The following is a 15,600-nucleotide window of genomic DNA, read 5'->3' on the forward strand; positions in this document are numbered from 1 at the left end:
GTTTATTTTAACAATACCTTTCATTAAAAAAGATAATAATAATCTTTTTTGAACCTTCATTATTATAGTCATATTTTAGCCTTCATTGTATCTAACTTTATTTTTTGTATACACATAGGGTTTTTTCTTCTAAAAAAATTTGGAGTACAACTTCTAATAGATCAAAATATACCCAAAATCTAGCACCAGGCTTGTTCTAGTCTCTAGCCTAAGCAAATTCTCTCCACTTTCTTTTGCTTTATTCTCCCAACCAACTTATCTTGTCAACTCCTTTTTTAAGAAATTAAAAATTTTTTTTTCATCTTTATGGTCATATTCCATCCCTTCATTGTGTTTACCCTTATATATGTTTCTCATTCTTTAAAATTTTGGGAGGTAGTTTCTTCTAAGAGACCAAAATACTCCCAAAATTAAGTGGGTGACCCTGTTCTAGTCACCAGTCTAATATATATATTTTTTCTTTTTTATATTTTTTCTTTATTTGTTTTCGTTTTTTAATTTTTTTTTTCTGAACTTCTTTTTACCCCCTTCTTTCCCCCCATGATTTGGTGTCTTTCTGATTTGGTTAAAGTACATTTTCCAGGGGTCTTTGCCACCCTTTTAGTATTTTATTCTCTCATTCATATATTATTATCTGGATAAAATGACAAGGCAGAAAAACTCACCACAAAAAAATAACAAGAGGCAGTACCGAAAGCCAGGGACCTAATCAATACAGACATTGGTAATATGTCAGATCTAGAGTAAAGAATGACAATTCTCAAGGTGCTAGCCGGGCTCAAAAAAGGCATTGAAGATATTAGAGAAACCCTGTCCAGAGATATAAAAGCCCTTTCTGGAGAAATAAAAGAACTAAAATCTAACCAAGTTGAAATCAAAAAAGCTATTAATGAGGTGCAATAAAAAACAGAGGCTCTTACTGCTAGGATAAATGAGGCAGAAGAGGGAATTAGTGACAGAGAATAAAGAAGCTGAGCAAAAGAAAGACAAACTACTACTGAACCTTGGGAGAATTCAAAAGAAAAGTGATACCATAAGACGAAACAACATTAGAATAATTGGAATTCCAGAAGAAGAAGAAAGAGAGAGGGGAGCAGAAGGTATATTGGAGAGAATTATTGTACAAAATTTCCCTAATATGGCAAAGGGAACAAGCATCAAAATCTAGGAGGTGCACAGAACTCCCCTCAAAATCAATAAGAATAGGTCCACAACCCGTCATCTAGTAGTAAAAAGTCTTAGCAACAAAGAGAAAATCCTGAAAGCAGCCCGGGAAAAGAAGTCTGTAACACACAATGGTAAAAATATTAGATTGGCAGCAGACTTATCCACAGAAACCTGGCAGGCCGGAAAGAACTGGCATGATATATTCAGAGCACTAAATAAGAAAAGCATGCAGCCAAGAATACTATATCCAGCTAGGCTGTCATTGAAAATAGAAGGAGAGATAAAAAGCTTCCAGGACAAACAAAAGCTGAAAGAACTTGCAAACACCAAACCAGCTCTACAGGAAATATTGAAAGGGGTCCTCTAAGCAAAGAGAGATCCTAAAAGTAGTAGATCAGAAAGAAACAGAGACAATATACAGTAACAGTCACCTTACAGGCAATACAATGGCACTAAATTCATATCTCTCAATAGTTACCCTGAATGTAAATGGGCTAAATGCCCCCAATCCAAAGACACAGGGTATCAGAATGGATAAAAAAACAAAACCCATCAATATGCCTACAAGATACTCATTATAGACCCAAAGAAACCTCCAGATTTAAAGTGAGGGGGTGGAAAACAATTTAGCATGCTAATGGACATCAAAAGAAAGCTGGGGTGGCAATCCTTATATCAGAGCAATTATATTTTAAGCCAAAGACTATAATAAGAGATGAGGAAGGACACTATATCATAATCAAAGGGTCTGTCCAACAAGAAGACCTAACAATTTTAAATATCTATGCCCCTAACATGGGAGCAGCCAACTATATAAACCAATTAATAATAAAATCAAAGAAACACATCAACAATAATACAATAATAGTAGGGGACTTGAACACTCCCCTCACTGAAAGTGGACAGATCATCCAAGCAAAAGATCAACAAGGAAATAAAGGCCTTAAATGACACACTGGACCAGATGGACACCACAGATATACTCAGAACATTCCATCCCAAAGCAACAGAAAACACATTCTTCTCTAGTGCACATGGAACATTCTCCAGAATAGACCACATCCTGGGTCATAAATCAGGTCTCAACTGGTATCAAAAGATCGGGATCATTCCCTGCATATTTTCAGACCACAATGCTCTGAAGCTAGAACTCAACCACAAGAGGAAAGCTGGAAAGAACCCAAATATATGGAGACTAAACAGCATCCTTCTAAAGAATGAATGGGTCAACCAGGAAATTAAAGAAGAATTGAAAAAATTCATGGAAACATATAATAATGAAAACACAATGGTTCAAAATCTGTGGGATACAGCAAAGGCAGTCCTGAGGAAAATATATAGCGATACAAGCCTTTCTCAAGAAACAAGAAAGGTCTCAAATACACAACGTAATCCTACACCTAAAGGAGCTGGAGAAAGAACAACAAAGAAAGCCTAAACCCAGCAGGAGAAGAGAAATAATAAAGATCAGAGCAGAAATCAATGAAATCAGAACAAAAAAAAAAAAAACAATAGAACAAGTCAACGAAACTAGGAGCTGGTTCTTTGAAAGAATTAATAAGATTGATAAACCCCTGGCCAGTTATCAAAAAGAAAAGAGAAAAGACCCAAATAAATAAAATCATAAATGAAATAGGAGAGATCACAACCAACACCAAAGAAATACAAACAATTATAAGAACATATTATGAGCAACTCTATGCCAACAAATTTGACAATCTGGAAGAAATGGATGCATTCCTAGAGATATAAAAACTACCACAACTGAACCAGGAAGAAATAGAAAACCTGAACAGACCCATAACCAGTAAGGAGATTGAAGCAGTCATCAAAAATCTCAAAAAAAACAAAAAAACAAGCGCCCAGGGCCAGATAGTTTCCCAGGGGAATTCTACCAAACATTTAAAGAAGAATTAATTCCTATTCTCCTGAAACAGTTCCAAAAAATAGAAATGGAAGGAAAACTTCCAAACTCATTTTATGAGGCCAGCATCACCTTGATCCCAAAACCAGACAAGGATCCCACCAAAAAAGAGAACTACAAACCAATATCCTTGATGAACACAGATGCAAAAATTCTCACCAAAATACTAGCCAATACGATCCAACAGTACTTTAAAAGGATTATTCACCACAACAAAGTGGGATATATTCCAGGGCTGCAAGGTTGGTTCAACATCCACAAATCAATCAATGTGATACAATACATTAATTAAAGAAAGAACAAGAACCACATAATTCTCTCAATAGATGCTGAAAAAGCATTTGACAAAGTACAGCATCCTTTCCTGATTAAAACTCTTCAAAGTGTAGGGACAGAGGGTACATACCTCAATATCATCAAAGCCATCTATGAAAAACCCACTGCGAATATCATTCTCAAAGGAGAAAATCTGAGAGCTTTTCCACTAAGGTCAGGAACATGGCAGGAATGTCCATTATCACCACTCCTATTCAACATAGTACTAGAAGTCCTAGCCTCAGCAATCAGACAACAAAAAGAAATTAAAAGCATCCAAATCAGCAAAGAAGAAGTCAAACTCTCACTCTTTGCAGATGATATGATACTATATGTGGAAAAACCAAAAGACTCCACTCCAAATCTGCTAGAACTTGTACAGGAATTCAGTAAAGTGGCAGGATAGAAAATCAATGCACAGAAATCCGTTGCATTTCTTTACACTAACAACAAGACAGAAGAAAGAGAAATTGAGGAATCAATCCCATTTACAATTGCACCAAAAACCATAAGATACCTAGGAATAAACCTAACCAAAGAGGCAAAGAATCTATACTCAGAAAACTATAAAGTACTCATGAAAGAAATGGAGGAAGACACAAAGAAATGGAAAAATATTCCATGCTCATGGATTGGAAGAACAAATATAGTGAAAATGTCTATGCTACCTAAAGCAATCTACACATTTAATGCCATCCCTATCAAAATCCCACCCATTTTTTTCAAGGAAATGGAACAAATAATCCTAAAAATTGTATGGAACCAGAAAAGACCTTGAATAGCCAGAGGAATATTGAAAAAGAAAGCCAAAGTTGGTGGCATCACAATTCCAGACTTCAAGTTCTATTAAAAGCTGTCATCATCAAGACAGTATGGTACTGGCACAAAAACAGACACATAGATCAATGGAACAGAATAGATAGCCCAGAAATAGACCCTCAACTCTATAGTCAACTAACCTTCCACAAAGCAGGAAAGAATGTCCAATGTAAAAGAGTCTCTTCAACAAATGGTGTTGGGAAAATTAGACAGCCACATGCAGAAGAATGAAATTGAACCATTTCCTTACATCACACACAAAAATAGACTCAAAATGGATGAAGGACTTCAATGTGAGAAAGGAATCCATCAAAATCCTTGAGGAAAACACAGGCAGCAACCTCTTCGACCTCAACTGCAGCAACTTCTTCCTAGGAACATCGCCAAAGGCAAGGGAAGCAAGGACAAAAATGAACTATTGGGATTTCATCAAGATCAAAGGCTTTTGCACAGCAAAGGAAACAGTCAACAAAACCAAAAGACAACTGACAGAATGGGAGAAAATATTCACAAACGACATATCAGATAAAGGCCTAGTATCCAAAATCTATAAAGAGCTTAGCAAACTCAACACCCAAAGAACAAATAATCCAATCAAGAAATGGACAGACACTTGAACAGACACGTCTGCAAAGAAGACATCCAGATGGCCAACAGACACATGAAAAAGTGCTCCAGATCACTCGGCATCAAGGAAATACAAATCAAAACCACACTGAGATAACCACACCAGTCAGAATGGCTAAAATTAACAAGTCAGGAAATGACAGATGCTGGCGAGGATGCGAAGAAAGGGGAACCCTCCTACACTGTTGGTGGGAATGCAAGCTGACACAACCACTCCAGAAAACAGCATGGGGGTTCCTCAAAAAGTTGAAAGTAGAGCTACCTTATGACCCAGCAATCGCACTAGTGGGTATTTACCCTAAAGATACAAATGTAGTGATCTGAAGGGCTCGTGCACCCGAATGTTTATAGCAGCAATTTCCACAAGAGCCAAACTATGAAAAGAGCCTAGATGTCCATCAACAGATGAATGGATAAAGAAGATGTTGTTTATATATACAATGGAATACTATGCAGCCATCAAAAGAAATGAAATCTTGCCATTTGCAACAACATGGATGGAACTACAAGGTATTATGCTTAGCGAAATAAGTCAATTGGAGAAGTATCATATGATGTCCCTGATATGAGGAAGCAGAGATGCAACATGGGGGGTTTGGGGGGTAGGAAAAGAATAAATGAAACAAGATGGGATCGGGAGGGAGACAAACCATAAGAGACTCTTAATCTCACAAAACAAACTGAGGATTGCTGGGGGGGTGGGGGGTAGGGAGAGGGTGGTGAAGCTATGGACATTGGGGAGGGTATGTGCTATAGTGAGTGCTGTGAAGTGTGTAAACCTGGTGATTCACAGACCTGTACCCCTGGAGCTAATAATATATTATATGTTTATAAAACAATTTAAAATTTATTAATAAAAAAAATTATCCCTCTTTGCAGATGATATGATCTTATATCTGAAAATCCTGAAAACACAGTGCCTGTGTGGCTCAGTGGGTTAAGCCTCTGCCTTCGGCTCAGGTCATGATCACAGGGTCCTGGGAATGAGCCCCGCATTGGGCTTTCTGCTCAGCGGGGAGCCTGCTTCGCCCCTGCCCTATTCCTGCCTCTCTGCCTACTTGTGATCTCTCTCTGTCAAATAAATAAATAAAATCTTTAAAAAAAAATCCTAAAAACATCACCAAAACAAACAAACAAACAAAAAAACTTTTAGAACTAATCAACTAATTCAGGAAAGTTCCAGGATACCATTTAACAAAATGAAAGTTCTGTACACTGGAAATAATAAGACATTGGTGAAAATTTTTAAAAAGAAATTTTAAAAAATTCATAAAAAAAATTTAAAAAGACACAAATAAATGAAAAAATATCCTGTGTTCATGGGTTAAAATATCCATACAACACAAAGCAATCTATAGATTCAATGCAATGTCCATAAAAATTCTAATTTTTTTCATAGCAATAGGAAAAACAATCCAAAATTTATAGGAACCCTGAAGGACTCCAAATAGCCCAAGAATCTTTAGAAAGAAAAAGAAAGTTAGAGGTACTCTGATTTCAAATGCTACTATAAAGCTTTAGTAATCAAAACAGTATTGTAGTAGCATAACAACAGAAGCATAGATAATATAACAGAATAAGTAGCTCAGAAATAAACCCAGGTATGTGCAGTAAACTAAATTCTGACAAGAGTAACAAGAATACTCAATGAGAAAAGGATAGTCTCTTTAATAAATGGTGTTGGGGATATTGGATAACTACATGCAAAAAATGAAGTAGACTCAAATAACCATACATAAATATTAATTTGAAATGGATTAAAGGCCTATATGTAATATCTGAAACTATAAAACTCCTAAAACTTCAGGGAAAAGCTACTTGACATTGATTTTTGCAATTTTTTTTATATATGACACCAAAAGCACCAGCAACAAATGCAAATAAATAAGTGGGTCTATATTAAATAAAAACCTTCTGCAGAGCAAAAAAATCCATCAAAAAATTGAAAAGGCAATCTATGGAAAGACGGAAAAAATTTGCAAACCATATACCTGGTAAGGGGTTAATATTCAAAATATTCAAAACCCATAAGAAGAAACTCATACCACTCCATAACAAAAAAGGGGGAGGGGCAAAGGAACTGAATAGACATTATTCCAAGGAAGACATTACAATGGTCAACAGGTACAGAAAAGGTGCTCAGTATCACTAATCATTGGGGAAATGCAAATCAAAACCACAATGAGATAGCTCCTCATATTTGTTAGGATGGCTATTATCAAAAGACAAATGATAACAAGTGTTGGTGAGGGTATGGAGTAAAGGGCACTCTTGAACACTGTTGGTAGGAATGTAAATCAGCACAGCATTTATAGTAAACAGTATGCATGCTCCTCGGAAAATTAAAATACCTTATGATTCATCAACCTCACTTCTGGATATACATCCAAAAGAAATGAAATCAGTATCTCAAAGAGATATTTGCACTCCCATGATCACTGCAGCATTATTTACAATGGGAAAGATATGGAAATAATCTAAGTGTCTGTTGATGTAGCAAATAGACACACAATGGAATATTATATAGCCATAAAAGAGAAGGAAATCTTGCCATTTGTGACAATATGGACAAAACTGGCAGATATTATGCTAAGTAAAATAAGTCATACATAGAAAGTCAAATACTGCATGATCTCACTTAACATGTGAAATCTTTAAAAAATAACAATAGGGGCACCTGGGTGGCTCAGTGGGTTAAAGCCTCTGCCTTTGGCTCAGGTCATGATCCCAGGGTCCTGGGAATGAGCCCCGCATTGGGCTTTCTGCTCAGCGGGGAGCCTGCTTCCCCCCCTCTCTCTGCCCGCCTCTCTGCCTACTTGTGATCTCTGTCTTTCAGATAATTAATAAAATCTTTTTTAAAATATTTTTTTAATAACAATAAAAAACTGATAGGACCAGGAAGTAAAATGGTTGTTGCTAGGGTTTGGGGTAGTGGGAAAATGGAAATACACTGGTCAAAAGGTACAAACTTTCAGTTATAAGATGAGTAAGTTCTGGAGATCTAATGTACAGGATGGCAATTATAGTTAATAACACTCTACTGTATACTTGAAATTTTCTAAGAGAGTAGATCTTAAGTGTTTTCACCACACACACACTGAAAGGTAACATTGTGAGGTGATGAATATGTAAATTAACTTGACTATGGTAATCATTTCACAACTTATAACATATATTAAGTCATCATGTTATATATTATAGAAACTACATTGTAGAACCTAAATATAATGTTTTAAATAAAATATTTGCATTCTGAGAAGTAAAAATTTACTTAAGAAAGATTGGTATTTATGCATGCACATAGACACAAACATGCACATGCACTCACCCACACCAAAAACCATAGCATGTGTACATTGAAACTCAAATGGAAACACATGCAGGTTGCTTTTATATTATCAGATCATAGAAGTTAAGAGCTGGAAAGCTCTGTAAAAATTATTTAGTAAAGATGTCCCCTTCTATAAACAAGGAAACTGGAGTAAAAGTGATAAAGTAATATTCCAATGTCACAAAATCACTATTACTATATAATTAGGAAGAAATAAAAATAGTCTTCCTCATTCATTAGAGGAATCAGACAATAACAATAATGATATGGTATGATTTTTACTGAGAGAGTAGCTAATGGACTAGCAATATGGTCTGAAAATATAGGCCTTATATGGCTGGATGATAAAGGACTCCTATATAGGGTAGTATGTTACAGGACACTTTATGGATTGAAGGATTTTCAAAGTGGGGAAAACCTATGTCTACCATAACATTTTCCACATGAATTCATAAAACAAATGAGTCTTTTTTCTCTTTTTGGAAGTGGCCCCTTGGGGATATGAGATGAGAGTACATAAAGGCATTCAAGCAATACAACAATGTGTGCAAAAAATATGCATCCTACTATCTCCCTAAGGATCTGGAAATGTACCTAACAATTGTTATGCTTGTAAGCAGAAAAATCTGGAACTAAAAGTCATTACAGGATACCTACAAAAGGATCCAGGAAGAGGCATATCCGGCAAGTGGATTACATTGGCCCATTACCCTTGGTTCTGGGTAGATAACAAGTCTTGACAGAGAGAGACGCTCATTTATTTGATTTGCATAATCTGGCAAATGAAGCAAAAACTCCTGCCACTATTTAAGGTCTAGAGCAAGATTATTACTTTAATTTGAATGTTGGTCATCTAAAGTGAAATTCAATGAGTTACAAAGCATTAAACATCATATACATTCTTTTCCATAAAATGTGGACCAAAGAAAATTGTAATAGACAATTGAAATCCCTGCTTACAATATTGGAAAATGATAAGAGACTAAAAGGATGGTTTTCAGGACTGAATGAATGTGTGCTAACACTGAATATATGTGGCATTAAAAGAAGATTACCACTGACTATATTTTGAGATATCTGGGGAGGAAGATATGGAGAAAATTGTGGGAGTGATATAGGCACTCATAGAAACAACTTCTATATCACTAAAAAATTTTCTTTTTCTTTGGTTGACTCTATATTCCTGTGACATGGATTGCATTTATGAGTTCTGGAGAAATGGTCAATTGTTGAACATGACACAGGACAATACATCTAAATATTACTGCCTACCTTCCTGAAAGAAAGATAATATAGATGATTCCTTCTTTTATCTTTTTTTTAAAAATGGGATTAATGGGTAAATAACCAGTAGTGCAGTAGCTGGATTGTAGGATAGTTCTATTTTTATGAGGAACCTCCACACTGTTTTCCACAGTGGCTGCACAGTTTGCATTCCCACCAATAGGGCAAGAAGGTTCTCCTTTCTCCACAACCTCTGCAAAACCTGTTGTTTCCGATGTTGTGATTTTAGCCATTTTGATAGATGTGAGATGATGACTCATTGTAGTATTGATTTGCATTTTCCTGGTGAGCAGTGATGTTGAGCATCCTTTTATGTGTCTATTGGTCACCTGTACATCTTCCTTGGAAAAGTGTCTATTCATGTCATCTGACATTCTTTGTTTTGGGGGGTATTGAGTTTTATAAGTTCTTTTTATATTTTGGATACTGACCCTTTACCAGGGTTTGGTCATTTACAAATATTTGTCATTTACATATTATTTACAAATATTTTCTCCCATTCCATATGTGGCCGTCTAGTTTTGTTGGTTGTTTCTTTCACTGTGCAGGAGCTTTTTATTTTGATGTAGTCTCAATAGATTATTTATGCTTTTGTTTCCCATGCCTCAGAAGATATCCACAAAGACGTTGCTATGGCCGATGTCAAAAAGGTTACTGCATTGTCCTTTAGGATTTTTATGGTTTCAGGTCTCACATTTAGCTCTTTCACCCATTTTGAATTTATTTTTGTGTATGGTGCAAGAAAGTGGCTCAGTTTCATTGTTTTGCATGTTGCTGTCCGGTTTTCCCAACACCATTTGTTGAAGAGACTGTCTTTTTTCCCCATTACATACTCTTCATTAATGGTTTTTGTCTCTCTCTTACTTGGTTAGTGGGATAAACCTATATGCTTATACTTATCCACCGTACTAACAGACTAGAAAAGGGGAATCATTGGCCATATTTAATTGCTGCTAGCATCATGGGTTCACCCTCTAGATGAATCTAACAGTCCTACCCCAAGGAGGATAATCTGGGTAAGAATAAACAAAAAGTGGAAAGAAGGGAACATAATGGTTGATATAAAGGGAGCCCATGGGAAGCTCTTTGGCATACTCTAAAGTATATATGGTGGTTAGTATTATAGTATCATGGGGAAATCAACCTTTGGAGTACAAAATACATAATCAAACTCAATAAGCAGTTAATGGCAACATGCTGTGTATATAAACCAACACTAACTGAAGTGTTCTAAAAGACAGTTATGAAGTACTGGCCTGGGAGATTCAACTGAAGTTTCAGAACTCTCTTTTTTGGTCTGAAATTCCTTTCTCCCGCAAGACCATATCCTACATCTTTGTGGGAAGGCATTAGCCATACTTGAATATAAACTCTGAAGCCTCATATATTCTTCAAAACATCCAACGTTGGGTAAGTGCTCCAAAGTTTAATTTTAAAATCTGCCCTCTCTTGAAATTTAGAAAATCATTTAATACACAGCCTGCATTATCTCACAGCAACAACCCACTGGCCTGAGAAATAATGTCTTTTACATGGCACATGTGCCCTTTTCATGGCTCATGGTCCTCATCAGCACTGTACTATTGTTTAACTGGAGAAGGCATTGCTCATAGTTTATCTCTTCCAAAAGGTACATTCTCTATATTTATAAAGTCTTTATATTTATAAATATGTATGTAGACAAATTATGTAGCTATGTCCAGGATTTGCTTCAAAATAATCTGGAGGAAGAAGATAGATAATGATGAGAGAAGACTGACCACATGTTGGTAATAATTTAAGTTGTATGATTGGTACCTGGAATTTTATTAAATTACTCTCACTCTTTTGTTAAATATTTGAAATTGAAATTTTCAAAAGTATGTTTTAAAGAAAAATTAAATATAAATATGTGTATATATAAATAAAGATACAAATATGTATGTGTGAGTATATATATAAACAGAGCTGTAAACATATTGGGGGAAACTCTTCTAATGGGATGGGTAATATATTTCTGAGAGTAATTTAGCTAGAAATTAGAATAAGTTCATATCATCTGCCCTTTGAACTTCACTGTTAAAATTTTTTCTTTGAAACAATAGGTATTTTACATTAAAAAACACAAACTTTAACCTTAATGGTTCATAGTACATTAAAGTGATAAATCAAAGTAAAAACATGATAAATTTATAACTCCTAATGACTAAGAGAAATATTGAAAGTGATATCTTTGGGAGATGGATAAATAGACAACATTTGTTTTTCATATTTTTAAATTTATTTTATTTATTTTAGAGAGAAAGAAAGCTCACGTGTGCATGTGTGTCCATGCACAATCAAGCCCAGGGAGGGGATGGAGAGGGAGGGAAAGGAAGAGGGTGAGAAGCAGACTCCCTGCTGAGTACAGAGCCTGACCTGGGGCTCAATCTCACAACCCTGAGGTCATGACCTGAGCTGAAATCAAGAGTCTGATACTTAACCAACAGAGCCACCCAGGCGCCCCTTTAAACATTTTAAAATAATTTTTGATTTTAAAAATATTTATTAATCAGGAAACCACACACCTAACAATCTCTTGGAAATTTTCTCATTTTCCAGGGAGGACAACTTTATCATCGAATCTATTAACTTTCCAATCATGGATAGGCATGATCATTCAACTATTCAACTCACTTTTATATACCTATGGAATATTTTATTAGGTGAAGGGTTCAACTTGATATAAGCCTGCATATAAGATGCTAACATTCTTGATGTTATGTGGGAAAAAATTAAAAATTAAAGTGCTAAGGAGTTGGTTTAAACAATATAAATAACATTTTTACATGCCTAAAACCTTGTTCTCACATATCTAAAATTAAAGAGACTTAAACAAGGGTCAGATACAAATGCAGGGCTTCTAGTGGGGAGGGAAAAGAGGAGAAGTGCAGAAATTCAAAAGCCATTACCCACAGGGTCTAGGCCATGCCTTTCTGAATAGAACCAAAAGCAACACTGATGTGATTCAACCCAGAAGAGAGAAGAGCAGCTGGAAGTTTTCTGCAGTGACACTTCATTCCTGGTGGGATAGTGGCAAGAACAGCAGAATTCAGTGACCAGATCATTTAGGTAGAAACTCAAGTCACCCAAGGCAGTGGACTGGCAAAGAATGAAGCCTCTGAGTAGGAGATGGGGAGTTCCATTGTGGCTCCAAAACAAAATAAGAAAGAGGAATATTAAGTAGGAAATAAAGTCAAAGCCCAGCTATCACAGTGGGCTAAGAGATGACAGAAAAGATAGATGGTGTGGCCCAAAGATAACCCTTCTCTCAGCAGTGGCCTTCTAGACAAGGAATCAATAGAAAAAGAGAAAGAAAAAGAAAAACATAAGAGACTTACTGAAGAGTTTCAATTCATTGGAAAATGTAAGAACTGATTTTATTTTCCCAGTCATTGTTTTTAACACTCCTTCTGAGCTTGTAAGAACACCTCAGGCAGATTTGAAACATTTCTGTTTTATCTGGCAGAGAATACTCACCTTCCTCCCACTTCTAGACTAGCTCCTCTGCCAGCTGGCAACCTCGAGAACTCTGCAGGCCTCCACTCAATCAAGCCAGCAGCCAGGCTCTCTTTGTAGGAATCCAAAACCTTAAAGGGGTCTTTTGCAACACCCCTCACTTAATTTGACTTGGAAAAAACAATTTTCCATTCTTTCTCAGGGACTATAGAGAAATGCCTCCAGCCACCCACTGTGCACTCTCCATAAGGTAGACAACTTCCTTGATTATTTCTTCCTTGGGCCTGAGCTTCTCTTTATATAGGTATGGGGGAAAGGCAAACACAGTATGATTTATATTAACAGATTGACCTTCAGGAGGAGGCTTTAGCTCTCAAAATTACTAGCTTCTGGTAAAAGAGATGCTCAGTAGTAACTTTTAGTCCTCAATCTGGAGTCTTAGCTTCAATTCTGAAATTCTAGGACACTGTGAAGTAGCACTATGTTAGATGATTTCTCCAATTTATTGCAACCTTAAATGACACTGAAACCGGGTTTTATTTCCTTATTACAAGTAAGGTAACTATGGCTTACAAAGAATAGTCTATCCAATGTCATTAAGGTGGTGTCAAATGGCGGATTTTGTACCCTTGCCTACTTCCAAACCTATGTGTGATTATTGTCTATTATGTGTCCACACAAACCACCAGAAACACTCATCTCAGATATCACCAAGGATGAGATCTTAATAGAATTCACCATGCTTGTGAGCTCTAGATCAGCACATTTTGGAAAGTGAGTTGAAAGTGAATTATAGTTCTCAGTAATTCTAGTTGAGTAGGACTAGGGAAGGGGAAGAATAAAAATATCTCTCCTTAACTATAGTTTCTGCAAAGTTTTTACTCATTGACTTATGAGTACATCTTCATGTCTATTACACAAAGACATGCACTTTCTGTATAGGAAATACTTACTTAATGGGTTTTTGGTTCAGAAGATATTTTACAGCAGCTTTTACATCCTTGTTCCTCAAGCTATAGATTATAGGATTTAGCATGGGTGTCACTACCCCATAAAACAGGGAAATGAGCTTGTCTGAAGTTTGAAACTTGTCTTCTCCAGGCAATTCTTGAGACTTGGGCTTGGCGTACATGAAGAAGATGGTACCATAAAATATGATCACTACAGTCAGGTGTGCTGAGCAGGTGGAAAAGGCTTTGCGTCTCCCTGTGGCTGAGTTCATTCTCAAGATGGTATAAAGGATGAACATATAGGAGAAAAAAATGACCAGCAAAGGAAGAACCAGGAATGCCATATTCGATATCACCATGGTGATAATATTGACGGATATGTCAGCACAAGCTAGCTTAAGGACAGCTAATATTTCACATGTGAAATGATTGATAATATTATTCCCACAGAAAGGCAATTGCATGGCAAGAGATGTTTGTACAATTGAGTTGATACCACCAGAGAGCCATGACACAGAAGCCATTAGTACATATACCACCTTGCTCATGATGATAGGGTATCTCAGAGGGTTACAGATGGCTACATAGCGATCAAAAGCCATCATGCCCAGGAGCAAACACTCTGTTGACCCCATTGCAAACCCAACGAACATCTGTACTGTGCATCCAGAGAAGGAAATATTCCTTTTCTTTGAAATTAAGCTCACCAAAGTTGAGGGAACAGAGGAGGATGTATAGCAGATGTCCAGGAAAGAGAGGTTCCCCAGGAAGAAGTACATGGGGGTGTGAAGACGGGAGTCAAAGATGCTTGCTATGATCAGAATACTGTTGCCAATCAGAATCACTAGATACATTACTAGAATTAGAACAAAGTAAATGATCTCAAATTTTGGGTAACTAGAGAGTCCCAGAAGAAGAAATTCTGATGTAAATGTCTGATTAATTTCATCCATGTCATCTGCTTTCTGGATGTCAAGCGAAGATCAAAAACAAAATATATTCACTGCCAAGAAACAAATGTTACAAATTACCTGAACGATCCATTTTTTATACGGTGTTATAAGGAGTGTTTGCTTGAAGCTCTGACATCCAGTCATCTTCAACAATGTGTGTGACTAGGAATCAGTGAGATCGGGAATGACAGGAGTGCTGATGCCCACTGATAATATGCGAAGCTCTACCTATGACCAGACAAACATACAGAAGTAACCTTTCCTGCTGTTGACACGTTCCTGTGTGTTAAGGTTTCCAAAACTCCTGACTAATTACCAACTATGAGCCTAACTTCCTCTGCCCCAGAAAGCAAGCAGTGGAGATGGCAAAGTCTACTCAATAAGGACCAGAAATGGGGTTTAGCAGTGACATCATGGTCACCAGTTCACAGCAACTCTCTATATATCTCTTTCTATGTCTGAAATTATATACCTTATGTTAGCCAGTTAATTGTGCATTTTATAGACATTTAATAATAATATATTGAATAGCATAAAATAATATTTAATGTCTATTTAAATATAGTTAGTTGTTGATCTCATATTCCAGCCCCCTCTTAGTAACTTATGTGACTGTTCCTAGGACAAGACAACTGCAGAGATCAACTCTGCATGAATGTCACAATCTTTGGAGGACATTACATAGTCTCTAACTTATTTTATTCTGTAACTTCACAGTGTATCTTGACTTGTTTAAGTCAACCTAAGAAAACA

At 36.3% G+C, this 15,600-nt stretch overlaps 1 protein-coding gene across 1 annotated transcript; it reads right to left on the reverse strand.

The window, feature by feature from the left end:
• Positions 1–13,893: 13,893 nt before the first annotated feature.
• Positions 13,894–14,847, reverse strand: LOC308353383 (olfactory receptor 13C3; the record flags this gene model as incomplete). The annotated part of the gene is made up of 1 exon (XM_080820222.1): positions 13,894–14,847. The coding sequence occupies one exon, from the start codon at positions 14,845–14,847 to the stop codon at positions 13,894–13,896; it is 954 nt and encodes a 317-aa protein (XP_080676348.1).
• Positions 14,848–15,600: the final 753 nt, after the last annotated feature.

Source organism: Martes martes, assembly GCF_963455335.1.
Source record: "Martes martes genome assembly, chromosome: 12".
NCBI classification, from domain to species: Eukaryota; Metazoa; Chordata; class Mammalia; order Carnivora; family Mustelidae; genus Martes; species Martes martes.